General features: G+C 43.8%; 1 protein-coding gene across 1 annotated transcript; it reads left to right on the forward strand.

Annotated features, from left to right (window-relative positions):
* Nucleotides 1-544: 544 nt before the first annotated feature.
* Nucleotides 545-27,277, forward strand: LOC114563298 (cingulin). The gene is made up of 23 exons (XM_028590142.1): nucleotides 545-688; nucleotides 1,941-3,474; nucleotides 3,607-3,668; nucleotides 6,354-6,392; nucleotides 6,572-6,648; nucleotides 6,740-6,771; nucleotides 6,871-6,993; nucleotides 7,822-7,947; nucleotides 9,367-9,483; nucleotides 14,418-14,542; nucleotides 14,631-14,765; nucleotides 15,120-15,646; nucleotides 17,769-17,853; nucleotides 18,536-18,699; nucleotides 19,237-19,388; nucleotides 19,847-19,928; nucleotides 20,051-20,076; nucleotides 20,846-20,980; nucleotides 22,736-22,866; nucleotides 24,817-25,828; nucleotides 26,186-26,420; nucleotides 26,761-26,882; nucleotides 26,969-27,277. The coding sequence occupies exons 2-23, from the start codon at nucleotides 1,972-1,974 to the stop codon at nucleotides 27,005-27,007; spliced, it is 5,049 nt and encodes a 1,682-aa protein (XP_028445943.1). The 5' UTR covers nucleotides 545-688; nucleotides 1,941-1,971; the 3' UTR covers nucleotides 27,008-27,277.

The raw sequence follows: 27,277 nt of genomic DNA on the forward strand, positions 1-27,277 counted from the left end.
TGCAAAGAGCAGCGATGAGATCCCCAGCCCACCAAACTGCAACCCCTCCCACCCCGAACGCCTCGATATCCTGTCCATAAATATTACAAACAGGATTGGTGACAAAAGCGCAGCCCTGGCGGAGGCCAACCCTCACCTGAAACGAGTCCGACTTTTACCGAGAACCCGGACACAGCTCTCACTTTGGTCATACAGAGATTGGATGGCCCTGAGTAGAGACCCCTCACCCCATACTCCCGCAGCACCTCCCACAGTATCTCCAAATCCACAAAACACATGTAGACCGGTTGGGCATTTTCCAGGATTTAAGAGCTGGTCCGTTGTTCCACGACCAGGACGGAATCCGCAATCCGTAATAATTTAATTTAATTTAATTTAATTTAATTTAATTTAATTTAATTTAATTTAATTTTATTTTATTTTATTTTATTTTATTTTATTTTATTTTATTTTATTTTATTTTCGCTCTACGTTCGCCTCCACGGCAGCAGGTGGCGTAAATGCGTCATCGCGCTGTTACCGAACGTCACAAATCAAAGAAGACCTGAAGGACGCTTCAGTCAGTTAGCAGCTAGCAGTTAGCTTGTCAACCACAGCTCGCTTTTCTGCATTTGTCTTCGCTAAAAACAACATTTCTTTGTAAAGTGACTGCGTGCTTAACGTGACAGAGTTTGGACTTTAATTTAAGGTAAGAACCGGTAGAAAACATGTCTCTGTCGGTTGGTAGCCGCCAAGCTAACTGTTGTTGATGTTAGCTAACTTTAGCTCACTGAGCTAACGCTGTTAGCTTCCTGCATACGGTTTGTTTACATCAGAGATTTAAACTCCCACAGTAGTTCCGACTGAGATCTACTGGACACTTCTCTGGTCTACACTTTAATCTGAGTGTTTAGTTTAAGGTAAGTATGTTTCTGTCGGTTTTTAGCCGTGCATTTAGGGGTTTTACTGCAGTAAAAGTATTAATACACACTGTAAAAACACTCCACTACAATTAAAAGTTCTCTGTTTTTATACTTTTATCTCCTCTACACGTCAGAGGGAAATGCTGTTGTTTTTGACACATGGCACGTACATGTTTCTGTTGATGGTTTATTGATTAATTAGCCTTTTATAGTTATAGCAGGTTTACTGTGAGCCTTTAGTTTGTTAAAGACTGCAGATTTATTAAAGCTGCAATTTATATAATGAATTATAATAAAACCAGAGGTGGGGGGGGAAGTACTCTGATGCTTTACTGCAGATATTAAGTACAACACCATCAAATTACAAAATACCCCCCAAAAATACATTAAAACAGTTTTTGTGTGTGTGTGTGTGTGTGTGTGTGTGTGTGTGTGTGTGCGCGCGCTCGCGTGCCTGCGTGCATGTGTGTGTGTGTGTGTGTGTGTGTGTGTGTGAGTGAGTGTGTGTGTGTCTCTCTGTGTGTGTGTGTGCTATTTATAAAATGAATAATAATAATAATAAAACCAGAGGTGGGGGAAGTACTTTGATTCTTAACTGCAGTAAAAGTGCTACTACTGTGAAAATAAGTCCTGTAATCAAAACTTCACTGAAATAAAAATGTGTATGTTGCAGTAAAATGTCCCCTGTAAGTGTTCTACTGTTCTCTCTGATGTTTCTGGATTAATAGTCCTGCTGCATTAATGTATACGTTGCATTTTACAGCTGCAGGAGCCTGTACTTTCTAAAGAACTGTACTTAAGTAAAGTGCAAGTAACACACGTTGGTAAGATGGTTATTTGGAGTATTTCATACAATCAACTCTATTTTTCTTTACGTGTGTACTTCTTCACTCCCAGAGACTTGAGCAGCTCGTCTTCCCGCGTGTTCATGTTTTCAGCTGCGATTTTCCCTCTCGCCATGAATCCTCCGCAAGCGTTAACGTCACTGTAAGTCCGATTGTTACATCTCCTGTCTTCCCTGACACCTTCTGTCTGCAGGAAACGCCCCCTAGCGTTTCTCCTCCCCGCCATGTCTCGCAACAACGGCAACAACAACCCGTACAGACGCCCGCCTTCTGACTCCGATCTCAGACCTGGTCACAGACGGTACGGCTCCTCGGACCGCCACCAAGCCTCGTCGTCGGAGCGAGACTTTTCCAGGCCGTCCTCCAGAGGTGCTGCGTGGTCGCAGGACGGCGCCCTCAGCATCCTGAGCAGCTGCGGGCTGGAGCCGGCCGACCTGGCTCTGCTGGCCGAGCTTCCCGAAGACGTCCTGACCGTCGAGTCCCTGCCTCAGGTCCTCCGGCAGATCAAAGGCAAGAGGGGAACCATCAAACCTTTCCCTTCCACTGCTCCGTCTCCTTCCTCTTCCTCCTCTTCCTCATATCCCCCCAGCTCTTCCCGTCTCCCTGCTGTCAACCCCCAACCTTCCTCCTCCGATGGCGCCGCCGGCGATTGGAATCCCCCCCGCAGCCATCTGCCCCGCTATCCGCTGGACCCGGAGACACCGGGCCCTGAGACGTCGGAGCTGGACCACTGGGGGAATCCCAGGACCGGCAGCAGCTCCGGCAGAACTGACCTAACATCGTCATCGTTGTCCTCCAGCTACGTGGTGGACTTCCAGCACAGACCCGGACCCTGCGGGTACGGCCAGACGGTTAGAGACTATAGTCCGGTTCCCTCTCAAGACTTCCAACACAGAACAGGTCTCTCTGATTATAACCAGACGGGTAAAGATGCCGCTCCAGTGTCTCTTCTAGACTACAACCTTATCTCGGGAACGTCTGTGTTTGGCCAGACCGGCAGAGGCTACGGTCCAGTTTCCTCTCAAGATTACAATCCCAGACCGGGATCCTCTGACTACAGCAAGAAGGGTAAAGATCCCACTCCAGTTTCCCTTCTAGACTACAACTTTAGCCCGGCACCGCCAGAGTTTGGCCTCTCCGGCAGAGACAACAGTTCAGTTTCCTCTCAGGACTTCCAGCACAGACCAGGCCCCTTCTTCGATTACGGACAGATGGGCAGAGAAGGCGCTCCAGTTTCCCTTCTGGACTTGAACTTGAGTCCTGGACCCTCTTATGGTAAGACAGGCAGAGACGCCGTCCCAGTTTCCTCTCAGGACTACAATCTTAGACCAGGACTCTCTGAGTATATCAGGACCGGTTCAGACATGGCTCCCGTGGCCCTTCTGGACTACGACCACAGACCAGTGCTGTCTGATTATGGTAAGACTGGCCCAGACGCTGGTGCTGTTTCCTCTCAGGGTCCACCCTCTTTCAGCTCAGCAGCGCGACGAGACAAGAGAACTCGTCCTTCCCGTTTCTCTCAGCCGGGCCCGGCTCTGCCTCCTGAAGAGCAGCGCCCGAATCCTCCCCGTCAGTCTGAGACCTCTTCCATCCGGAGCATTAGCAGCAGCAGCCGGACCGCAGCCTCCATGCCCTCCAAGAAAGAAGCTCTGGACTTCCACGGGGCGTCTCCGCCGACGTTCCCGTACTCGTGCTCTCTGTGTGATATCACTGTGATGTCCATGAAGGTAAGTACCCCAGTCCTGACAAGCTCCTCGAAACCTCTCTGTTTACAGAGTCTGACTGGGGGGGCTGCAGCTCTCAGAAGCAAGTCGAGTGAGACCGATTTATTCATGCTGCTTCTTCTTGTTTTGTTTCAGGTGTGGGAGAAACATATAAACGGGCCTCACCATGCAGACGGACAGCTTAACCTTCTGCAGCAGTAAGTTCCTCTCTGCAGAGCTGCAAAGCCGGCAGCCGACCCCTTTGAGTGTCTTTAAGTATATTTTTAGGTGACTGAAATGTTAAAGGTCCCACGGCATGAAAATTTCACTTCATGAGGTTTTTTTAACATTAATATGTGTTCCCCCAGCCTGCCTAGGGTACCCCAGTGGCTAGAAATGGTGATAGGTGTAAACCGAGCCCTGGGTATCCTGCTCTGCCTTTGAGAAAATGAAAGCTCAGATGGACCAATCAGGAATCTTCTCCTTATGAGGTCATAAGGAGCAAGGTCCCCTTTCTTTGCTTTGCCCGCCCAGAGAATTTGGCCCCCCCATGAGAAAGACCGAGACATCATGGCTTGCAAACAAGCGAAGCATGGCATTTGGTCAAGGCCACACCCCCACCCTCCACCTTGCCCCCCCTCTCTCTTCCTCAATAGCTACAGACACAGAAATGGCACATCATAAGGAAAGCTCATTGTGGGACTGGCTCTAGTGGCTGTGATTCTGCACCAAGCCTGAATTTCGGGAAAGAGACTTCAGATACAGTATTAGGGGACCACTGAGGTCTATATAAAGAGACTTCAGATACAGTATTAGGGGACCACTGAGGTCTATATAAAAGAGACTTCAGATACAGTATTAGGGGACCACTGAGGTCTATATAAAAGAGACTTCAGATACAGTATTAGGGGACCACTGAGGTCTATATAAAAGAGACTTCAGATACAGTATTAGGGGACCACTAAGGTCTCTATAAAAGAGACTTCAGATACAGTATTAGGGGACCACTAAGGTCTATATAAAAGAGACATCAGATACAGTATTAGGGGACCACTGAGGTCTATATAAAAGAGACATCAGATACAGTATTAGGGGACCACTAAGGTCTATATAAAAGAGACTTCAGATACAGTATTAGGGGACCACTGAGGTCTATATAAAAGAGACTTCAGATACAGTATTAGGGGACCACTGAGGTCTATATAAAAGAGACTTCAGATACAGTATTAGGGGACCACTAAGGTCTATATAAAAGAGACTTCAGATACAGTATTAGGGACCACTAAGGTCTATATAAAAGAGACTTCAGATACAGTATTAGGGGACCACTAAGGTCTATATAAAAGAGACTTCAGATACAGTATTAGGGGACCACTAAGGTCTATATAAAAGAGACTTCAGATACAGTATTAGGGACCACTAAGGTCTATATAAAAGAGACTTCAGATACAGTATTAGGGGACCACTAAGGTCTATATAAAAGCATCCAAAAAGCAGCATGGCATAGGACCTTTTTAAATGAATAAAGTGAAAACACAGGGTCAAAGTCCTGAGACGAAAAGTCCCGCCCAGCTTAAAGCATCCCGTGATTTATTTTATTTTAGGGACAAGTATGTAGCATAAACAGCAATTATATAGCCTGAGTTAATTTGCAATGCCCATCCCGATGGGCCTTTTTAAAATACATAAAACTCGGCAACCAATACGTAAGAGACAGTACAGGACACAAACTCAACAATAGATGCATACTGTACATTAAAAGTCAAAACTCAACAAGATAATACAGACGAAACCATACAGACTCTGGTCCACTAGCCTGGTCCTACCAGACTGGTCCATTTTATTTGTCTGACCACTCTCCATTGACAAGTTTTAACTTCCTTGAAGGCGAGTCCTCTGTTGAAGTTTAAAACTATTGGCTCTGCCCAGAGCCCCTCTGGATCTGCCGTAACCAATCGCTAACGTTTGGTCGTGACGTGGGCTTAGCATCGCTAGCATAAGCCTTAGCCAACTCCTTCATCACCAACGGAGCGAGCTGGAAAATCAAACTGTTCCCGAACCCCGTGGGGAGGAGGTCCACGACATCATGGCCACCAACACAACCCAGCAAAGACTGTTCTTGCTCGGGCCTTAACTTCCGAGCCCCTAAACCGGAGACATTTTGGAAACACTTCTGAACTGTTTTGGTTGGAAATCTGCGAGATGAGACCTTGGGCTACACCGACACTGACGCCAACGTTTCTCCTCCTGATTGGGTCTCATCGGTCACGACGTCTCGCTCTCTGAGACTTAAAGCTTCTAACGTTACCTTGGCAACCACCAGCAGTGGGCGGAGTCTCCACGCTGCCTCCTGCTTATGTCCAGTTTACCAGAATGATGATGAGATCTTTTGGTTTGGGCGTGTTAGTTTAAACAGAGTAGAGCTGGGCAATATATCGATATCGTGATATGAGACTAGATATCTTAGATTTTGGATATCGTAATATGGCATAAGTGTCTTTTCCTGGTTTTAAAGGTACAGTAAAGTGATGTCATAACTTTACTTACCAGGCTGTTGTAACTGTTTGCCTTTACCCTACTTAGTCATTATATCCACATTACTGATTATTATTTATCACAAATCTCATTGTGTAAATATTTTGTGAAACCACCGATAGTCAACACTACAATTTCGTTGCGGTATCGATATTTGGTAAAAAATATCGTGATATTGGATTTTCTCCATATCGCCCAGCCCTAAAACAGAGATTAGTTCTTCTACTGGAGATAAAAACACTTGGTGCACCCAGATCACTTTGGGCTCAAAACTCAAACGCCTAAAAACCAAAACGTAGCGATGGAGATGCAATCAGACTTATTTAATTTATTTGTTTTTTCATCACTCTGTCCCGTCTCTTCTGCAGGTTTCCTAGCTGGGACTGTCGCATGGAGACAATCAGCAGGTCAGTGTCCCACATCGCTTCAACCTAACACGACAAACTGATGCACTGCTCATGTCTGTAAAAACTGTGGACGTAATAACTAAACGCTGTTTAACAAGGAGGAACCGGTATCAAGGTTTAATAACGAGATGCTCAGATTACAGATCAACATCTTAACTACAACTGCTCTGTCATTTAAGCGTCGACAACCAATCGGAGCAGAGGAAGGATGAAGAAAAGCCCGCCCAGCCGCCCCAGACGGCCAAACAGAGCTCCAGTAAAGACACCTTGTTGTTCTCTATCAGTGTTTGTCCGATTGGCCTCCTTGTTTTCTGCACTAACGTGTTGTTTTTCTGTGTGTTTAACAGAGCAACAGCCGCATAAAAAACCCCAAAAGAAGGTAAAGACTCCAAAAGAAGTCAGACGGCATTACAGTTAACTTCATCTGCTGCTGTGTGAACTCTTAAATAATACATTGTGTGTGTGTGTGTCCTGTAAGGCGGCAGAGAAAGGTAAAGTGGTGTGTGTGAAGTTCCCAGCTCAGTCCGTTGACGAGGCGTACCTGAGGAAACTGGTGGAACCGTTTGGAAAGATCGTCAAGATCCTCATGTTTCCATCTCTAGTGAGTCCACGTGGTTTATCACACAGCAGTGTGTAACAGCATGCCTACAGTAATCACAGTTTGTAATCAGCTGCACATGAAACAGACAACATGCCTCAACACTCAAAAAATGAGCATATCTCAAAAACATTTCAACAATAGTTCAAATAACTTCTGTGTGTTCAGTGTTGAGAAATATTTACTTGATGTTTCTTTTGGATCTATATGTTTTGTATGTTTTAAAGGAACACGCCAACTTATTGGGACTTTGTCTCATTCCCCGTATCCCCCAGAGTTAGATAAGTCCATACCTACCCTTCTCGTGCTATTAAATTGAATAAAACAACCAAATTCAATGAAAGTAGGGAACTGATGATTTCTTTACCCAGCCCTAAATATAAGCATGAAAGAATCCCTCCCTTCAGACACACATGCAGCTCAGTGAACCATAACTCTCTGTTCATGGACCTTTTTCACAGCAGAAATGTTGACTTGTCATAGTAGGAAAAGCACAGCTGAAATTGATAACCTTAACAAGTGTCCCAGTAAGATATTTCAGTGAGTCAGCATGCACAATACCAGGACCTCTCCTAAGTGGAATGCAGCCATCAGTAATGGTTTAATACCAGGGTCTCTCCTAAGTGGAATGCAGCCATCAGTAATGGTTTAATACCAGGGTCTCTCCTAAGTGGAATGCAGCCATCATTAATGGTTTAATACCAGGGTCTCTCCTAAGTGGAATGCAGCCATCATTAATGGTTTTGAATACACCTGTGCTTTTCCTACTATGACATGTCAACATGTTTGCTGTGAAAAAGGTCTGTAATCAACCTGTGCTGAACCCTGCAGGCGTTTGTGGAGCTGGGCTCCGTCGATCAGGCCAAGGACTTGGTGAAGTTCCACGCCAACTATCCTCCAACTGTGAACGGAGAGCCGATGGAATTCAGCGTCTCCCACACCTTCAACTTCCTCCAGGTAGATATTTAATCCAGCCAATCACAACGCTGAGGCAACACAAGGGCAGATTCAAGCATCACCCAGACCGTTTACAGTTAACCTCCTGTCTGTGTGTGTGTGTCTCTCTCTCTCTCTGTCTGTCTGTGTCTCTGTGTGTCTGTCTGTCTCTCTGTCTGTGTATCTCTGTCTGTCTGTGTCTCTCTCTGTCTGTCTCTTTCTCTCTCTGTCTGTCTGTCTGTCTGTCTGTCTCTGATGTCAGTTTTATCGGTTGGATATCTTACAGACCTATCAGAACCAGTTCCACCTCTTCTTTGCTCCAAGATAATGAATCCCTGCTCTTAAGGCCGTTATATACTAGACGCATCCAAGGTGGCGCGCGACATCGTGACGTCAAAATTAAGTAATATCCGGCCGGCGCGTCCGATTTATGGCTCACGAGCCGAGGTCGTGCACGGCTTTTTTTTTTTTTTTTTTTTCTTCAGCGGCGCGCGACAAAGCGGAAACAGGAGGCCTGAATGAGTTCGCCGACAACCGGATGTCAGGACACTCAGAGTGACTGCAAGTTTAATTTTAAAAGTCTAACCAGGGACAGGGGTTGCAAATTAGTCATGGCTATAAACCTGTATGCATGGCATCTACTTTGTATTCTTTATAAAGCAATGTTCTATGCATTTGTCCCTGTCAAATAAACATTAAATAAATAATAAATAAATAAGTCTCTCTGGTAAACTTACTGGGTTAAGATGAGCTCTTTTATGTTGAATGAAAGGCTTGATCTGACGAAGTAGGTCACTGAATCACATCGGAGCATTGAGGTCAAAGCTGCTGCCAGTTCTGCCGTTATTGACCTTTTTCTTCTTCTTCTAGTCCGTAGAAAGAGCAGCGTCGGTAGCATTTGCTCATTAGCGCCACCGCTGTTCAGGAGAAGACTGCAACTAGTGTCGCGACCACCAGCGCAGCTATAAATACTCACGGCGATCTCATGACGTCACATTTGTAATGCGCTGCGTCCAGTATATAAGAAGCTTTACTGTCCTCCATTGTTCTTTCTCCAAAGTCTCCGAGGTTGCTTTGTAGTCTGGACGGACACAAACAAGCACTCAGACGCCAGTATTCCCCTCCTGATTGGCTCTTATCAGTCAGGAATAATTTGGGGGTAAAAGTTTGAAGTCAACGTGTAATCGTGTTAATAATCCTGATTTCAGTATTGACCAAAATTATCATGATGATTTTATTTTTTTTTTCATATTCGAGCAGTCTTAGTTCATACATTGTAAGTTTAGATAAATTATATGTGTCTGTGTCTGTGTGTCTGTGTGTCTGTGTTTGTGTGTGCGTGCGCAGAGGTCCACACACATAATTTCCCCTTTGGGACAATAAAGATAAAGCCCTGACGTTGCCCTCTGCAGGAGGTAAACAAAGTCTTTCTCCTCCCAGAGTTCCCGGGTGTTGAGTTTCTCTCCGGCTCCGACAGACGAGGACAGCCGATCGGACCTGTTCACCATCGTCAAACGCTTCGGAGAGCCGCTCTACACGCTCTTCCTGCCGTCTAAGGTCTGTTGATGCAACTCTTTCTTCACGTGACTTTCACGTGTAGAAGCTGTTTTTAAAATAGCGCCCTGTCAGCAGCACACCTAATGTGATCCAAAAATTCTCTTTCCTATCAAATATTTTTTAGACAACATTTTTAGGTCTTAAACTATATTTGTGGTGGTCTTAAAAAGCATTATATTTGACTTATAAAAGGGTGCAAGAACCCTGTCGTAAGTAGAAGTGGACACTGTGATCCACTGGAACTCTGTTCAGGCTCGTGTGTGTCTTCATTTGTTGAGGGAGAGAACACGTCGTTGTAAAGTGTTTTTATACTTTATATTATATATACTTTTATACTTCCATCATTGATCTGTCATTTGCAGGCGTACACTTTCCCAGGTTTGTTCGTGTTTTATATCGCCATCGTTGTGTTTGTTTCAGCCATACTTGTTAATAACAAAGTGTTGCACAATATATACTGTAATATAGAAAAGTAATTATAATAATAATTCCTTTTATTTATATAGCGCTTTTTTTTTTAACACTCAAAGACACTTTACAAAGTTGTAGTGAAGTGCTGATCGTTGGAGGTCGACTTAAATAAGAAAAAAGTGTCGCACCCTCTGTCTACATAATTATCTCTCTTTGTTTCAGCCCTCAGGCCTTCTCCAAATAGTGTGCGACACTTTTTTCTTATTTTCAAGTGTACCTCCAGTGATCAGCACCTGCGTTACCTTTCTGTATTATGTATTGTTTTAGCCGTACTCCATCATTGATCTGTAACGTGCAGACACATACCGTACTTTCCCAGGGTGGTATGTGTTTTATATCCTTTTTGTTACAGTTCACATACTTTTTAAAGAATCTGAAAACACACACACACACACAGATACACACACACACATACACGAACAGAGACACACACACACACGAACAGACACACAAACAGACACGCGAACACGCACACACACACACACACACACACACACACACACACACACACACACACACACACACACACAGTCTTGGGAAGACGTTCAGCCAGATTAACTGTGTGGCTGTTCACACACTGTAAACGTTTGTGTTTAAAGGGGTGATAGAATGATCATATAGGGTATTTTACACTGTTCCTTAAGGTCTCCTAATGGGGTATGTAACATTGGTTGGGCTGAAAATTGCCCGAATGATATTTTATTAGGCCCTTAACTACCCTGTGAATATGGCTCTATTTGGAACAAGAGCTTTTCTTCCAAATATGGTATGCTCATGAATATTCAGAATGAGCTACGCGCTGATTGGTTTGAGAAAACTACATAGAAACACATGGGAGACTCGACAGCAGGTCTCACTGCAAAGTTATACATTGTTTGTTGGGCTATTACGTTATTAAAATTCACTTCGGAGACTTTTTTTAAGCGAGAAATCAACTATATAAAGCTCAAATATGGGACGTTTTACGAAAATTGCTGGCTTATTGCAAATTTGATAAGACTGTGTGTCGGAGTTCAGCTGCCGGTGCTGCCTGTGTTGCTGCCTCGCTGCCCGGCCTGTCTTCCTCCACAGACCCCGGCCTGCTGTGAGGTAGCTGGAGCTCCGTCACGACTGGCAGCCCACAGCAGGGACTACCAAACGCTGCTGCAGTTTGAATTTTGTCATGCCACTTATACAACATCTCCCTAAATGTCTTATAAAGCTAACAACGGTGTCCGATTTCAAGTTAATGACTTTTTGTGAACAGCGGGGGTTTCGTTAGCTATGACTGTCCCTTCACTCCTAGCTATGTGTAGCTAGCTACAAATCACGGATAGTTAGCTTCATTTTCAGCGTAATTTGTTTATATTTACAGTTTGAATTTCGTCACGCCACTTATACAACATCTCCCTAAATGTCTTATAAAGCTAACAACGGTGTCTGATTTCAAGTTAATGAATATTTGTGAATTTCAGAGGAATTCTAGGAGGAGCTAGCTCTCATTGATAGAGCTACATCCAGCCGCAGGCTCTATCAATGAGACTCGCGGACAAGCGGCGTTTATTTACCCAATCGTTTGTTTAAATAACTCAACACATTATAATTACACACATTAAAAGATTAACTGGAACCTGTGGTAAGAGATTGCTGGCGTAACAAGCTCGCTGACCGTGCTCTCACTCACACACACACCGGGCATTTAGCTAGCAGGAAGAGGGGAGCTGCAGGCCCTGGAGCTCTGTCAGAGCACCAGCGTTTAGTAGTCCATTATCCAAAAACCGGTGACTTTGCGTGGGTATGGAGTGCTGTGGGCTGCCAGTCGTGGAGCTCCAAGTACCTCAGAGCAGGCCGGGGTCTGTGAAGGAAGGCAGGCCGGGCGGTGAGGCAGCAACACAGGCAGCACCGGCAGCTGAACTCCGACACACAGTCGGACAAAATTTGCAATTAGCCATCCATTTTCGTAAAACGGCCCATATTTGAGTCTTACATAGTTGATTTCTCGCATAAAAAAGTTTCAGAAGTGAATTTTGTAATGGAATAGCAGAGATCTGCGCGACCTAGATTCGGAAGACTACCTGATCTCAGGTCAGTTGTGTAGCCTATGTAAATGTTGTACCTGATCTCAGGTCAGTTGTGTAGTCTATGTAAATGTACTACCTGATCTCAGGTCAGTTGTGTAGCCTATGTAAATGTACTACCTGATCTCAGGTCAGTTGTGTAGCCTATGTAAATGTTCTACCTGATCTCAGGTCAGTTGTGTAGCCTATGTAAATGTTCTACCTGATCTCAGGTCAGTTGTGTAGCCTATGTAAATGTTCTACCTGATCTCAGGTCAGTTGTGTAGCCTATGTAAATGTTCTACCTGATCTCAGGTCAGTTGTGTAGCCTATGTAAATGTTCTACCTGATCTCAGGTCAGTTGTGTAGCCTATGTAAATGTTGTACCTGATCTCAGGTCAGTTGTGTAGCCTATGTAAATGTTCTACCTGATCTCAGGTCAGTTGTGTAGCCTATGTAAATGTTGTACCTGATCTCAGGTCAGTTGTGTAGCCTATGTAAATGTGCTACCTGATCTCAGGTCAGTTGTGTAGCCTATGTAAATGTTGTACCTGATCTCAGGTCAGTTGTGTAGCCTATGTAAATGTACTACTTGATCTCAGGTCAGTTGTGTAGCCTATGTAAATGTACTACCTGATCTCAGGTCAGTTGTGTAGCCTATGTAAATGTTCTACCTGATCTCAGGTCAGTTGTGTAGCCTATGTAAATGTTCTACCTGATCTCAGGTCAGTTGTGTAGCCTATGTAAATGTACTACCTGATCTCAGGTCAGTTGTGTAGCCTATGTAAATGTACTACCTGATCTCAGGTCAGTTGTGTAGCCTATGTAAATGTTGGGGCGTGACCATTCTCTTAGTGGCTACTTTGAAGAATCTAAAATATAAGACATGTTTTCAGTTATTTCACACTTTTTTGTTAAGTACATAATTCCATATGTGTTCATTCATAGTTTTGATGCCTTCAGTGAGAATCTACAATGTAAATAGTCATGAAAATAAAAAGGAAACACATTGAATGAGAAGGTGTGTCCAAACTTTTGGCCTGTACTGTACGTACTTCCTTTCTTCTGTGGTCTTTCCTTCCTTCCCTTTTCCCCGTCCTTCCTTATTTATTCTTCCTTTTACTTTCCTTCCATTATTCCTTCCTTCCCTTTTCTTTCCATCCTAGCCTCCTTCCTTTCATCTTTCCTTTCCTCCTTACATACTTACTTAAAAACGTACTGTACATTAAGTGTAGAGCTGTAAAGATTAATCTATTATGTGTTAACTATTGAGTTAATCACGTCGTCTTGGGCTTTGGGAAACGCTGATCCACACGTTTTAAAAGTTCCACAAACTAACGAAGCGAAGCAGGCAGCGGTAGAGCAGTTAAGGTCCTTGCACACTAGAGGATGGATACCCAAACCGAGCCCGTTGGGACCCTACGGCCCGGGCCGGGTTCGGACAGATATTTAGAAATGATGTTGGGGTTCGGGTCAGGCTCGGTCACATTAGCGCGATAAGGCATTGAACATTTTAAATTTAAAACAGCTTATTATCTGTTAACGTGCGCTTGTTGCCCCGTGTGTGCTGATGCCTCATCTGTTGACATTTCTGAATGCCTTCCTACAGTTGCTTAATTAAAGCTTTCCACACAAACAAACGTATGTGTCATTGGGATGAGAACAAGACAGAAATATCTTAATGCCTGTCTCTGGCTCGGGCCGGGTTCGGTAACTGCTCTCGTCGGACACGGGCCGGGCTCGGACAGAAAAATGCGGCCCGATCCGCCCTCTATTGCACATTGCATCTGTCTTTATAATAATTCTTCACCACACAGACCTTGCACACTGAGTCCGATGCATATTAATTAATCTGTTGCGAAAATGTTAGCAAAAACAACACAAAATGTGACGCTGCTGTCTTGTGGTTTTTTTTATTTTTTTATTTCATTTTATTTATTTATCAATTGAGAACAACTTCTTATTTGCAACGAAGACCTGATCACATTCACACAGTTCAACATTCATACCTGGAAGCTGCCCAGTGCAACCACAGTCTGACCTGCTGGCCACTGAGCAGCTCCACTGGAGCGGTTGGAGGTTAAGGGCCTTGCTCAAGGGCACCTCAGTGGTGGTAATGAGGGAGGGACTACCCAGATTTTATCGGTCTGAACCGACAACCTCCCGGTCCCAAGCTCGCTTCCTTAACCCCCTATGCCACCACTGCCCAAAACTGCTCTGCCTCTCTCTCCTCCTCCCTCACTTCACCCCTGGCTTCTCTCCGCTGACCGTAAAGTTACCTGGCTGGCTGTCCTCGCCATCGCGTATTTTCCTCGTATCGTGCAGCCGTAGTCTGGAGATATCGAAGTCTTTAGTCCATTGTTGATCTTTGTGTGTTTGTGGTTGTACCACACTGTAACTGTAACGTGAGCTGTGTTTGTTTTTCAGGCGTTTGTAGAGATGAAAAATACTCCGGATGCTCAAAAGCTGGTGGATTATTATTCCTCCAAAGGTCTGAAGATCAACAATAAAGTCATCAACGTTTCCTTCTCCGGAGAGTACAAGAGTCTGATGTGAGTACGCACAACGGACCTACGGGTAATGATTGTGGTCCAGGAGTTTTTATTATTGATGGCTGTGAATCGTTCCTTCTCCCTGTAGGCGGGTCACTTCAGCCAAGAGGTACGAAGAAGGAATGAGTTTGGGCAAGAGGACGAGAAGTCTGAGCAGAGAGAAGGAAGACAAGACGACAGAGACCAAGAAGAGGAAGAGCAGTAGAGACAGAGAGGAGGAGAGGAAGAAGGAGGGAGAGAAACCCAGCAAAGACAGAGAGGAGGAGAGGAAGAAGAAGGAGGAAGAGAAACACGGAAGAGACGGGAAGACCAGGTCTAAGTCCAGAGAGAAAAACAGCAGAGACAGAGAGGAAGAGAGGAAGAAGGAGGGAGAGAAACCTAGCAAAGACAGAGAGGAGGAGAGGAAGAAGGAGGGAGAGAAACCCAGCAAAGACAGAGAAGAGGAGAGGAAGAAGGAGGGAGAGAAGCCCTGCAAAGACAGAGAGGAAGAGAGGAAGAAAAAGGAGGGAGAGAAACCCAGCAAAGACAGAGAGGAAGAGAGGAAGAAAAAGGAGGGAGAGAAACCCAGCAAAGACAGAGCGGAGGAGAGGAAGAAGGAGGAGGGAGAGAAACCCAACAGAGATGAGAAGTCCAGGTCTAAGTCCAGAGAGAAAAACAGCAGAGACAGAGAGGAAGAGAGGAAGAAGAATGAGGGAGAGAAACCCAGCAGAGACAAGAAGTCCAGGTCTAAGTCCAGAGATAAGTCCAGTAGAGACAGGAAGTCCAGGTCTAGGTCTAAGTCCAGAGATAAGTCCAGTAGAGACAAGAGGACCACAACTAAGTCTGGATCCAGAGAGAAATCTAAAGAGAAGTCCAGCAGAGACCGGAAGTCCCGTTCTAAATCCAGGGATAAATTCGGCAGAGACACGAGGGCCAGGGCCAGAACCAGGTCCAAGTCTGGAGAAAAGTCGACGAAAGAAGAAAACCCCAGATCCAGATCCAGAGATAAATCTAAAGAAAAGTCTGACCGAGACAGGAAGTCTAGATCTAACTCCAGGTCCAGAGAAAAGTCCTGCAGCAGGGACTCTGGGAAGAACCGGTCCAGCGAAAAGCCTGAGACGAAGGGTAAGAAAACGAGATGAACAGCAGAGAATGGTTTTTCTCTTTAGGAGAACAGCTGTTTGGATTCACGTTAGCGTTTTAGATTATCGAGACCGTCCTGATCTCGCGAGCTCCCATTTTCTACTCGCAGATCATGGAAATGGAAATAGATTTATTTGAAACCGGGACAATGCACAAATAAACATTAAACTTGTTAAACTCGAGAATATGTCTTGGGCCAGGTTATAGCAACAATTGCTAATTTCCCTGGGCAGGTATGACAAATTTAAAAAACAATTAACTATGTTAAATAAAAATTTCACAAGACTACAAATGACATGGTGTCCATAGTAATTAAAAAACAAGCAGTTTAGTAAAAACAGGGGCGCCATCAGCCCACTCTCTCTCTCTCCTCCCTCCCAGCACACACACTCAAACAGTTCAGCAGCAGCTTAGGCTCTAGACACTCATTCATACAAGGATACACACACACACACACACACACATGGCATGGCATCTTGAGATAGAGAAAATTTGGGCCGACCAATCAGCATTGGTTTTGAGGCGTGTGTTTAGGTGTGACGCCAACGAGAAGCGTCTGTTCAGTCTAAACAACGTGGTGGCTTCCACAGATGAGATGAACGTAGCTATAGCTGCAAGTTTTATCTGAATTAGAAAGTATTCCTTCATTGAAAGAAGAGCAAAAAAAAAACGGCACTGGAAGCTTTAATCGGAGGAAAAGATGTTTCTGCTCTTCTCCCGATTGGTTTCGGCAAGAGTTTGATCTGATTGGTTGATTTGGCCCGTCTATCGCCAACTATAGGTGGTGATAGACAGATGGTTTATCCAATCAGCTAACCAGGATTTTCGCCCCTTCCCAAAAGTTCTCCAATGGAAAGTTCCCAGATGGATATGCCGAGCTAATGTGAAGCAATCCATCTGGTGGAGTCAGGTTATAGATTCTCTGCAAGAGCCCGAACTTGATATTTCCCGCCACTATCCTCAGGCCGGGCCCTTGATCAAGCATTTGTTTTTTTTTAATCATTACTTTATTAGCCTTATTCGGTGGGGAGAAAGCTATGCCTCTTCAGTTTCTCCCATAGCTCTGTGTGTATGTCCTGCACTGACTTGAGTGGGAGGTAAACTGTGCTACATCGTGTCTCCCACATCTGAAGCACTGTCTTTGATAACTGCGCAACCACGAGTCCTTTAGCAGCAGATATGGTCTCTCCTATATCCGGCGTGTTGTCGGCCAGTGCGTCGGCTTTGCAGACCGTGGCGAAGGACAGTATTAATGAGGTGATCGAGACCAGAAAGTCTCCTGTATGGTTCCAGGGCTTTGGTTATGTTGCTGCCTTGATCGGTTACCCACGCTATTCGGCTGAGGGAGCTTATAAAGTCGAGGTTTCTTCATTCGGATCTATTTGCGATCTGTTCCAGTCTGAATAAACTAACAGAACAGTTTACATGCTTTGTCCTTGTTGCATTATTCATTAAGATAATTCTAAACAGATTTCTGTAGTTCAAACAACTCAGAATTGGAGTTGAGAACGTCAGTTATAACGTGATAACGTTTTTGGGACCCTCTCTAAGCTCTAATTCACCTTGGTCTCTGCTCAGGTGTGAAAGCAAATCACCTAAACCATTAAACCTCCATCTCTACTCTATATATAGAACTCTTTCTTTTTATATTGCAGGGCTCAACAATAAGGGTTACCCGATGGCCCGGGGCAAATTAATATAACAACCACGTTGCCCGTTAAGGCGTCATCGTATCATAATCTTTGTTGACATTTTTGTTTACATATTAACCCTTTCTGACAGTTTTTTTTAAATGTTATTAACGCTTTAGTCGTGTGACATTTTTCCGTTATCTTTTAACGTTTTGTAACTTTTTTGACGGATTACCTTAGCGTTAAACCCTATATTGCTTTAGTTTTCTGTTTGTCTTAACTTTTCACTATTTAGAATGTATTACTGTATTGTATATATTACTTCTCTTTTATATTATACTTGTTGTACGTGTCCTTATTGCTCCGCGGGTCGGAGAGAAAACTATATCCGATCCCTCTGTATGTTGGGCAAATATTGCAGAGTGGACGATAAAGTCAACTTGATATATCCCCTCTTCTTCTTCTCTCCTCAGCCTCCGAGTGCAGGACTGATCCTGATCCTGTCAGAGACTCCAAACCTGAAGCGGAAGACAAAGAGGAGACGGAGGAGGAAGCAGAGTGAGTTTCTCCTGTTTTAAAACATTTAAATTAGGGCCGCACAATCGTTTTTCCCTCGTCATTGCGATATCAATTTCATTTAATTAGTTTATTTTGAGCATGTTAAAAAAAAAAGATAAAAAAAGAACATGTATATTTCAGTACAGGCAAGAAAACCGACAGAAACAATCCTCGCCAAAGAGTTTTTTGTGTTAGTTGAAAGAAAATATCTTTAGAAAACTGAACTTTAAATGTGACTGTCATTCTTTTTTTAAGTCAATGTTCAGTAAAAGAAATATGGTAGTGATTTCCTTTTAGTTAGTTTTAAATTCAACACACACATATACACACTTTTAAACGCAGACACACACACACACACACACACACACATGCACACTTACAAACACATACACACAGACACACACACATGCACACTTACAAACACATATACACACACACACACACATATATATATATATACTGTACACTTACACACACACATTTTAAATTCAACAAGCAGTTTGTTGTATTTAGCAGAATACTGAAAGCAGCAGATCTGAGAACACTTTATTATCTGATTATTTATCACCATATTCAACAACGTTATCGCATATTTTCGTCCCGTCGTGCAGCCGTAGTTTCAAACCGCCGGCTGCTGGTTCTCTGACTTTGTGTGTAAAAACGTGGCCGTGATCACCTGCAGGTCGTCTGCAGAGGAGAGCGACATCGAGGGGATGGAGGTGATCGGAGAGGATGGAGAGAGCGTGGAGGATGAAGATGTGGACACTCTGGGAGACGTTGATGTAAAGGAGGAGGAAGAAGAGGAAAACATCTGTCAAACAGAGACAATAGACTCACCTGAACAAGGTAGAAATACAAACTAAGCTGTGTTCTGGAAAAGAAAAACAGAAAATGTTCAAACAGAGATTTTAATGGGTAATTTCGTTTTATTTTCAACCTGGACCCTATTTTGATTATTATTCTAAGTGTCTGACAACATTATGGGATGGATCCCTACAGAGATAGACCTTTAAAACCTCTTTAAGACCTTTCTGTTTAACCAGAAAGAGCTCTGAAGTTGCTAGCATTAAACCCACCAGACTCCATTTAAAAAAACAAAACAATACTTTTAGTGTGTATAGAGCCAGCATATGTTCACATGTAAATCAGTAAACTATGTGTTTATTTCAACCAAAACTAGAGTTGTGATGGTTGGTTAAAGTGGAAAGACGGCCCAAAATGGCTTTTCATAGTTTTATTTTGTTTCTGCCGACTTTGAATGAAGTGTGTAAACTTACTGTTTATTTACATGGAGTTTGGTGGGTTTAGCAAATGCAATTACGTGGATGTTTTTAAAAACCCAAAGTCACCCTTATAAAACAACTGTTCTGATGTCTGTTTCAGATAAAGAAGAGGAGGAGGAGATGAAGAATGGAGAGGCTGGCAAACAGGAGAAAGTAACGGAGGAGAAGAAGGTGGAAGAGGACGGAAAGGAGGAAGAGGAGGAGGAATCTATGGAGGAGGAAGGAGAGGAGAGTCGGCTGGAGGATAACAGGGTACAGACACACTACGCACTGGAACATCACATTTTAATAAAGAGCAATAAAATGCATTTTACACAGCGGGCTATCTAAGTCAGTCTTACATTATGCAACAGGAAGTTAAAGTATCTACAGGGAGTTATATTTAAATAGTTTTAGTTAGTTGAAACTGCAAAGATGAATGGAATTGTCATCAACTATTAAATTAAGTGTGTCTGTGTGTCTCTCTCTCTCTCGGTATGTCTCTTTGTCCATCCATCCGTCCGTCTGTTGTGTCCTCTGTGTGTGTGTGTGTGTGTATAACTTGTCTGTCTCTTTGACCGTCTCTCCATCTGTGTGTGTGTGTGTGTGTGTGTGTGTGTGTGTGTGTGTGTGTGTGTGTGTGTGTGTGTGTGTGTGTGTGTGTGTGTGTGTGTGTGTGTGTGTGTGTGTGTGTGTGTGTGTGTGTGTGTGTGTGTGTGTGTGTTCTCCAGGAGGAGCGAGATTTCCCAGTCGACCTGGAGAACTGCATCACTCTGGATGAACTGGGAGAAGACCAGTCCCAAGACGATACCGGTAACCCAGTGGGACTGGCAGGAGCTCGGCATAGTCCTTAAAACCGGACTCACTGCAAAGATCTTTTAAAAATGTTGTTTTTATTACCGTTTGATTTGTATCTTCTGGTCTGTTTGTTGCAGGTGAAGAAGTCAAAGATAAACACAAAGTAAGTAGTAAATATTAAAGTTTATAAAACGTAACTAACACACATTGGCATCACGTGAATAGAGATGTTCCAATACGTTTTTTTCTGAGGCTATGTTTAGATGGAAACAATCTGAAGAGAATGCAAAATGCAAAAGTGGCATTGCGTTCTCACTCTCTCTCTGCGTGCATATGATGATGCAAAAGTCTTCATTTTCTTTGGCTTTTTTAGCAGGGCGGGCGGTTGCAAGTAGCCGTGGCAGCGGTAACCATGGGTACAAACAAGGAGGCATTTTATTGGTGCTTTCCAAGCTCACAGCAAGGCAGCATTAGTGGGAGTTTTTACAGGATTACAGCTGCTACAGATGACAGGTCTTAGCTCATTCTTCAGAGCCCAGAAGTTATTTATTGCTGGTGGAGTGCAAAGACCATTTCAAACATATATAAAAAATCTTTATTGGAAAATGTTACCAACCCTGCCTTTAAAATATATTTATTATTATGTTTTTAACAGCTGTATGGTTTTTTTAAACACAGAATGCAGAGCATGAACACCATAGACCTTTGTTTTATCTACTTTAACAGTCAGTCGTAACGGAATAAAAACATCAATACTTTTCTTTAAGGTAGATTTTCTTCAGGGCCGAGTCACGCGGTTGCGGATCGATGCATAAACTCACGATGCCAGCGTTGTTAGAAAGTATCGGCCCAACTCTACGTGTGATAATGCCGTTGGCTCTCGTTCAGACTCTGTCGTTACCATTCTGCGTTGTGTCGCTGTGTGTTTGCAGTCTTCTTCCTGGTCCGGCCGAGTGGTTTTCTTCAACAACATCCCGCCGCTTCCCTACAGCGACGCCAGCTTCCTCAGTCTGGTCAAAGGTTTGGGGACAGCCGTCTACTTTTACAGGGTCCCCCGAAGCAACAAGGTCAGAAACTATTCCCTGAAACACACACCTCAAAGGTCTTGTTTTCATGTAGAATAGAATGCCTTTATTGTTGTTATACACGTGGCAACGAGATTGAAAGCAACTCCTTTTTCAGTGTCAACATGTACGCAGGAGAAATTAACATGAAATAAAATAAGTACTGCAAAATAAGGGGGTAAGGTGCACAGTCCTGAGACGCTCTCTCTCTCTCTCTCTCTCTATATATATATATATACATACAAAAAAAAAAAAAAAAAAAACTAGCATGGCCATTTTAAAAGCAATCCCTTGACTTTTCACTTCCAATGGCCCTATTTTAACGATCTAAGCGCACAGTGTGGAGCGCCTGGTGCAGGTGTGTTTAGGGCGTGTCCAAATCCACTTTTGCTAGTTTGACGGCGGAAAAAAAGGGTCCGTGCGCCGTACGCCTGGTCCTAAAGGGTTGTCCTTAGTGTCTTCATTAATCAGAGGTGTGTTTTGGACGTAACATGCAATCAACCAATCAGAGATCATCTCCCATTCCCTTTAAAAGCCAGGCGCGTTTGGACCTTGGAGCATTGCTGTTATGATGGAGGATTTACACCCTAATATTTTTATTTGTAATCGTGTGTGTGTGTGTGTGTGTGTGTGTGTGTGTGTGTGTGTGTGTGTGTGTGTGTGTGTGTGCGTTGCTGCGCGTCCCTGTGTGTGTAACAAGCATAGTGTGCGTGTGCTGTGCACGAGCCTATAGGAGCATTTTACTAATGCAATGCTGCGTTATTGACTTTAGACCAGGTTTTTGTTGGTCAATGGCGCAATCACTTCCCACTGACTCAAGATAGCAATACTCCCAGAATGCACCTGAACACACCTCCCTGTAAGACCAGCACGCCCAGAATGCACCTGAACACACCTCCCTGTAAGACCAGCATGCCCAGAATGCACCTGAACACACCTCCCTGTAAGACCAGCACGCCCAGAATGCACCTGAACACACCTCCCTGTAAGACCAGCACGCCCAGAATGCACCTGAACACACCTCCCTGTAAGACCAGCACGCCCAGAATGCACCTGAACACACCTCCCTGTAAGACCAGCACGCCCAGAATGCACCTGAACACACCTCCCTGTAAGACCAGCACGCCCAGAATGCACCTGAACACCCCTCCCTGTAAGCCCATGGGCCACAGATGGGTGCAGGTGCATTTGTTGTTTAAACGACGTGGGCGCTGGACGGGAAACTGACAACTGGGTCGGTCTTAAACTAGTAAAGAGACCTGGGTCGGGCTTTACGCTGCGCTGGGTGCAAGATAGGGTCCTGATATGGAAATGACATGTCTCCCAAAACTCACTGACTGTAGAGCTGCACTTCATTGTGTTTATCTTAAATAAAAAAGTACATTAATGTAACTGTTTTTGGGTCAGTTCGTAATGTATACATCAATCCTTTTAACGATTCAGCAGATTAGAGGGAAATCGGTTCGGGGAATCAGTGGTGATACACCTGTCCTACTTGTGCATCACAAAGCAGTTCAGTTAGAAGTATAGTTTTGACTTTTTTAAGTTTGTTGTATCATCTGAGAACGGAGCTGGTAAAATAAGATTTTTGTCTTCCAGCTCCTTTTCGATCACGGATATGTAAGATAATACAGCCAGTAAGTTATGGCTGGATTATAAAACGTGTCTGTTTTTATGAGCGGAATAAAAAACAATATGAAAATAAAATATTTTTAAATATGATGACGTCTCTTTATCTTCAGTGTTTGTGTGTTTCAGGCTTTCATCGAGATGTCGACTTCTTCTGAGGCTCGGAGAGTTGTTAATGAGCTGGCCTGTCAGCGAGTCGTGATCAACAACCACAGAATCTGTGCCTACATCTCCACCACGTACAAGAGACTCAGCGAGGGGTCAGAGACCCTCTTCTTCTCTTCACATTTCTCTGCTCATTTACTGTGTGTGTTTGTGCCTGTCTCTGTAACGTGTGTGTCTGTCTGTAACGTGTGTGTCTGTCTGTAACGTGTGTGTCTGTCTGTAACGTGTGTGTCTGTCTCTGTAACGTGTGTGTCTGTCTGTAACGTGTGTGTCTGTCTGTAACGTGTGTGTCTGTCTGTAACGTGTGTGTCTGTCTCTGTAACGTGTGTGTCTGTCTGTAACGTGTGTGTCTGTGTCTGTCTGTAACGTGTGTGTCTGTCTGTAACGTGTGTGTCTGTCTCTGTAACGTGTGTGTCTGTCTGTAACGTGTGTGTGTCTGTAACGTGTGTGTCTGTCTGTAACGTGTGTGTCTGTCTCTGTAACGTGTGTGTCTGTCTGTAACGTGTGTGTCTGTCTGTAACGTGTGTGTCTGTCTGTCTGTAACGTGTGTGTCTGTCTCTGTAACGTGTGTGTCTGTCTGTAACGTGTGTGTCTGTCTCTGTAACGTGTGTGTCTGTCTGTAACGTGTGTGTCTGTCTGTAACGTGTGTGTCTGTCTGTAACGTGTGTGTCTGTCTGTAACGTGTGTGTCTGTCTGTCTGTAACGTGTGTGTCTGTCTGTAACGTGTCTGTCTGTCGTCACTGGGCTGTATTGACAAGAATCTTGCAATACGATACATAATACAATAAGGGCTGGGTAGCGTTAAAAAAATTTAATAATCAATACAGTGACTTTGACACCGGTACCGAGATGATTTTTTTTTATATCAATTTGATAAAACAAAAATAAATTGCATTACACATATTACGTATTTATGTCCCAGCGTCTCTTTTTTATCCTGCGTGTCGCTATGATGTAGACACACCCACAAACATTATTAGAGCTTGGTAGAAGCATGCTGCGTGCTGATTGGCTCATTGACACTGATGAGATTTCTTCCTTAGGTATTTAAATTGGATATTGAATGAAGAGGCGTTTTTTGATACTCGGTACTTCGAGGCAATTCGGTCATTGCCTAAAAAGTTTTGCATTTGTTCCCCAGCATTTAATCAGGATACGGTGGTTACGATTGAATATTAGGGCTGAAATGATTCCTCAAGTCACTTTAGGCATGGTAGGCCACCGCCTATTGTATATAACAAAACAGAATTCCCCCGAGGCGGCATGGATCCACGCATGCAAGGCAGCATCCGGCATCCACGCGTTACCCAAATTCAGCTGTAACTTGTCACATAAGCCACACCCATTTTTGGCTATATTATTTTTCCTGAATAAAAAAAATCCCGATTTATGCAAAACCTACTTTTGCTCCTAGAGCGTGAGTCCGATCTGCAGGAAAATTTAGCAAGTAGACTCACCGGACAATCTTGATTAAAAAGTTCTCAAAATCATTTTGATAATTTAATGAATGCGCAAGTTATAGAAGAACAACTTCCTGTAGGTTGCAGTAAAAACAGGAAGTGTTGCGTTACAGTAACATTCGTGAACACAACTCGACCCACTAATACCCCATGGTCCTCTGAGGTGGTGTGCAAAATATGGTGCAGATCGGCCACAAGCTGGCTGTGTGTGTGTGTGTGTGTGTGTGTGTGTGTGTGTGTGTGTGTGTGTGTGTGTGTGTGTGTGTTGTCTGTTTGTGTGTAACTTGTCTCTCTTTGACCGTCTCTCCATCTGTGTGTGTGTGTGTGTGTGTGTGTGTGTGTGTGTGTGTGTGTGTGTGTGTGTGTGATCGGCCACAAGGTGGTGCTGTTTTCAACAGGGGCTGTTGGGCTCGGTTAGTTTTTTTTCCGATTAATCGATGGAATAATCAGTAGAATACTCGACTACTAAAGTAATTGATAGCTGCAGCCCTATTCCATATATTTTGGATAATGTAAGCAGGTGATTTTTTTCAACGCACAATGTCACATATACTCAAGCATATCAATGTTTTCTTGCCTCCCTAGTCTACACAGTTGGCCGGTTCCAGTGGTCGAGGACAAGGACGATAGGAAGGAGAGCAAGAAGAGCGAGAGACGAAGCAGGGACAAGTCTGACGAGAGGAAGTCTACGGGGAGGAAGGAATCCTCGAAGAAGACTCCAGAGAAAGAATCCATGTCTAAGAACACACCAGGGAAAGACTTGTCTAAAGAGACTCCAGAGAAAGAGTCCAAGTCCAAAACTGTCAAAGAGAAATCTTTGACAGGAGTCAAAGATTCTTCTCTGGAGTCACAGACTCCAGAGAAGAAGCCAGAAGTGAAAAAGACTCCAGAAACTGAACCTGTTGCCAAAGCCGTGTCAGAAAAGACCACCAGAACAAGACCGGAGAAAGACTCGGGCAGTAAAACCACTTTAGAAAAAGAATCTTTGTCTAAAACGAGTCCAGAAAACAAGGCGTTAAAAAGAAAAAGGACCCACGAGGAAGACTCTGTGACTAAAAAGAAAGACAAGAAAGCCACTGAGAAGAGTGAAGAGACTCCGGACAAAGAAAAGCTAAAGATCCATGAAAAGGACGGATCGACTGAGGAATGTCCAGAGATGGACGAGTGTAAAGCCAAAAAGACTCAAGTGAAAGAAGAGTGTGAGGACAAAGAGATATCAGAGACAGAGGAGTGTAAAGACAAACCTCCTTCTAAGGACGTATGTAAAGGCAAAAATACTCAGGTGAAAGATGAGTGTGAAGACAAAGAGATTTCAGAGACAGATAAGTGTATAGACAAACCTACTTCAAAGAAGGATGTATGTAAAGGCAAAAATACTCCAGAGAAGGGTGTATGTAAAGGAAAAACAACTCAAGTGAAAGACGAGTGTGAGGACAAAGAGATTTCAGAGACAGATGGGTGTAAAGAAAAACCTACTCCAGAGAAGGACGTATGTAAAGGCAAAAAGACTCCAAAGTCCCCTGAAGTTAAGGAGGAGACATCTGAACCAGACTCTACTGGAGATTCTCTTAAAAAGACGCTGGCTAAAAGTCTTCAGGTAAGTGTTTTGGGAGCAGAGCTAAGCTAGCGAGCGAGCGAGGTGACGTATATTGTGCGAGACGAGAGATGTAGTTCACCGAGCGGTTTGACGCTAAACTAAGTGGTCCAACGACAAACTGAGACTTTCTTCACTCCCTAAATTATCTTTTAAATTGACAAACATTGTATGTGTAAGTCATGGCTTAATTCAAACAGGATAAAAAAAACAACACCCCCGTTTACTCCACCTTTTCTTCTGAATTAAAGTCTCGTGGAGTCCTTTGGAAGGGGAGGGACTTGGCCTCTCTGTGTCTGAATATCTGCAGGTCAGGAACACGAGATGAAAGCTCACTAATGATGTGTGCTCTGTTTGCAGAATGCTGCTGCTGTTGGGCTGCCGGACTCGGAGCAAGAGCCTGGACCTGCAGGGGGCTCTGCAGAGCTGCAGGACTCGGGGCAAGAGCCTGGACCTGCAGGGGGCTCTGCAGAGCTGCAGGACTCGGGGCAAGAGCCTGGACCTGCAGGGGGCGCTGCAGAGCTGCAGGACTCAGAGCAAAGGCCTGGACCTGTAGGGGGCGCTGCAGAGCTGCAGGAACCCACCAGACCTGTTGGTAAGAACATAGAATCCCTGAGCTTGGACCACCATATTATTTAGTACTCCAGAAAAAGATTTAGTACGCCCCATACAAATGTCAAAACATTTCATAAAATGTCATAGTATAGTATGTTGAAAAATTTAATTTAAAGTCATAGTATAATATGTTGTAAAAAAGTCATAGTATATCGAAAAAAGTCATAGTATAGTATGTTGAAAAATGTCATCAAGTCATATTATAGTATGTTGAAAAAAGTAATAAAAAGTCATAGTGTTCAATGTTCATAGTTCTCCTTTGTGAACATTATTTTCTATTTGTGCAAAAATTAATGCACATGATCTTCTATGTCTTCCAGGAGCGGAGTTTATTCGACCGGTTGTTGGTTACTTCTGTAACTTGTGTCAGCTGATCTACGCTGATGAGGACGAAGCCAAACTGCAGCACTGCAGAAGCCTGACACACTACAGGAAGTACCAGGTAGGTTATTATCTTTAAAATCAGTTTCACACATGATCTAAAGTCTGCTGCTTTCACACCGCTGATCGTAACACTTTGTTTTCCAGGAGAAGACGGGGAAAGATCCGTGGACCAACACCACATGATAAAAAACACACAGACTTTGATTCTTCTTGTTGTGGAACTTGTATCAGCATCAGTTTGAATTAAGTTAAACAAATGTCTGCAGCAGGAACATCAGAAGAACACGTAGTTTTGATTTGTTAAAGATAGAGAATACTACGGCAGTTTTAAAAGCTGCCGTGGAAACATCTGAAGCCACTTATTTCTGTTCAAATGAATATTTAAGTTTTGTCGCATGAATGTTTTATTTTGAAAGACTGTAAAACGACTTCCTAATAAAAGAGTTTAAACTA

Source organism: Perca flavescens, chromosome 10 (genome assembly GCF_004354835.1).
Source record: "Perca flavescens isolate YP-PL-M2 chromosome 10, PFLA_1.0, whole genome shotgun sequence".
Taxonomy (NCBI): Eukaryota; Metazoa; Chordata; class Actinopteri; order Perciformes; family Percidae; genus Perca; species Perca flavescens.

Bases quoted from the DNA above. Each gene is read 5' to 3' on its own strand.
- LOC114563298 (XM_028590142.1), top strand. From the start codon at position 1,972: ATGTCTCGCAACAACGGCAACAACAACCCGTACAGACGCCCGCCTTCT. The intron at 3,669-6,353 runs GTAAGTTCCTCT...TCTCTTCTGCAG, and splicing joins CAGCTTAACCTTCTGCAGCA to GTTTCCTAGCTGGGACTGTC. The intron at 19,389-19,846 runs GTACAGACACAC...TGTGTTCTCCAG, and splicing joins GTCGGCTGGAGGATAACAGG to GAGGAGCGAGATTTCCCAGT.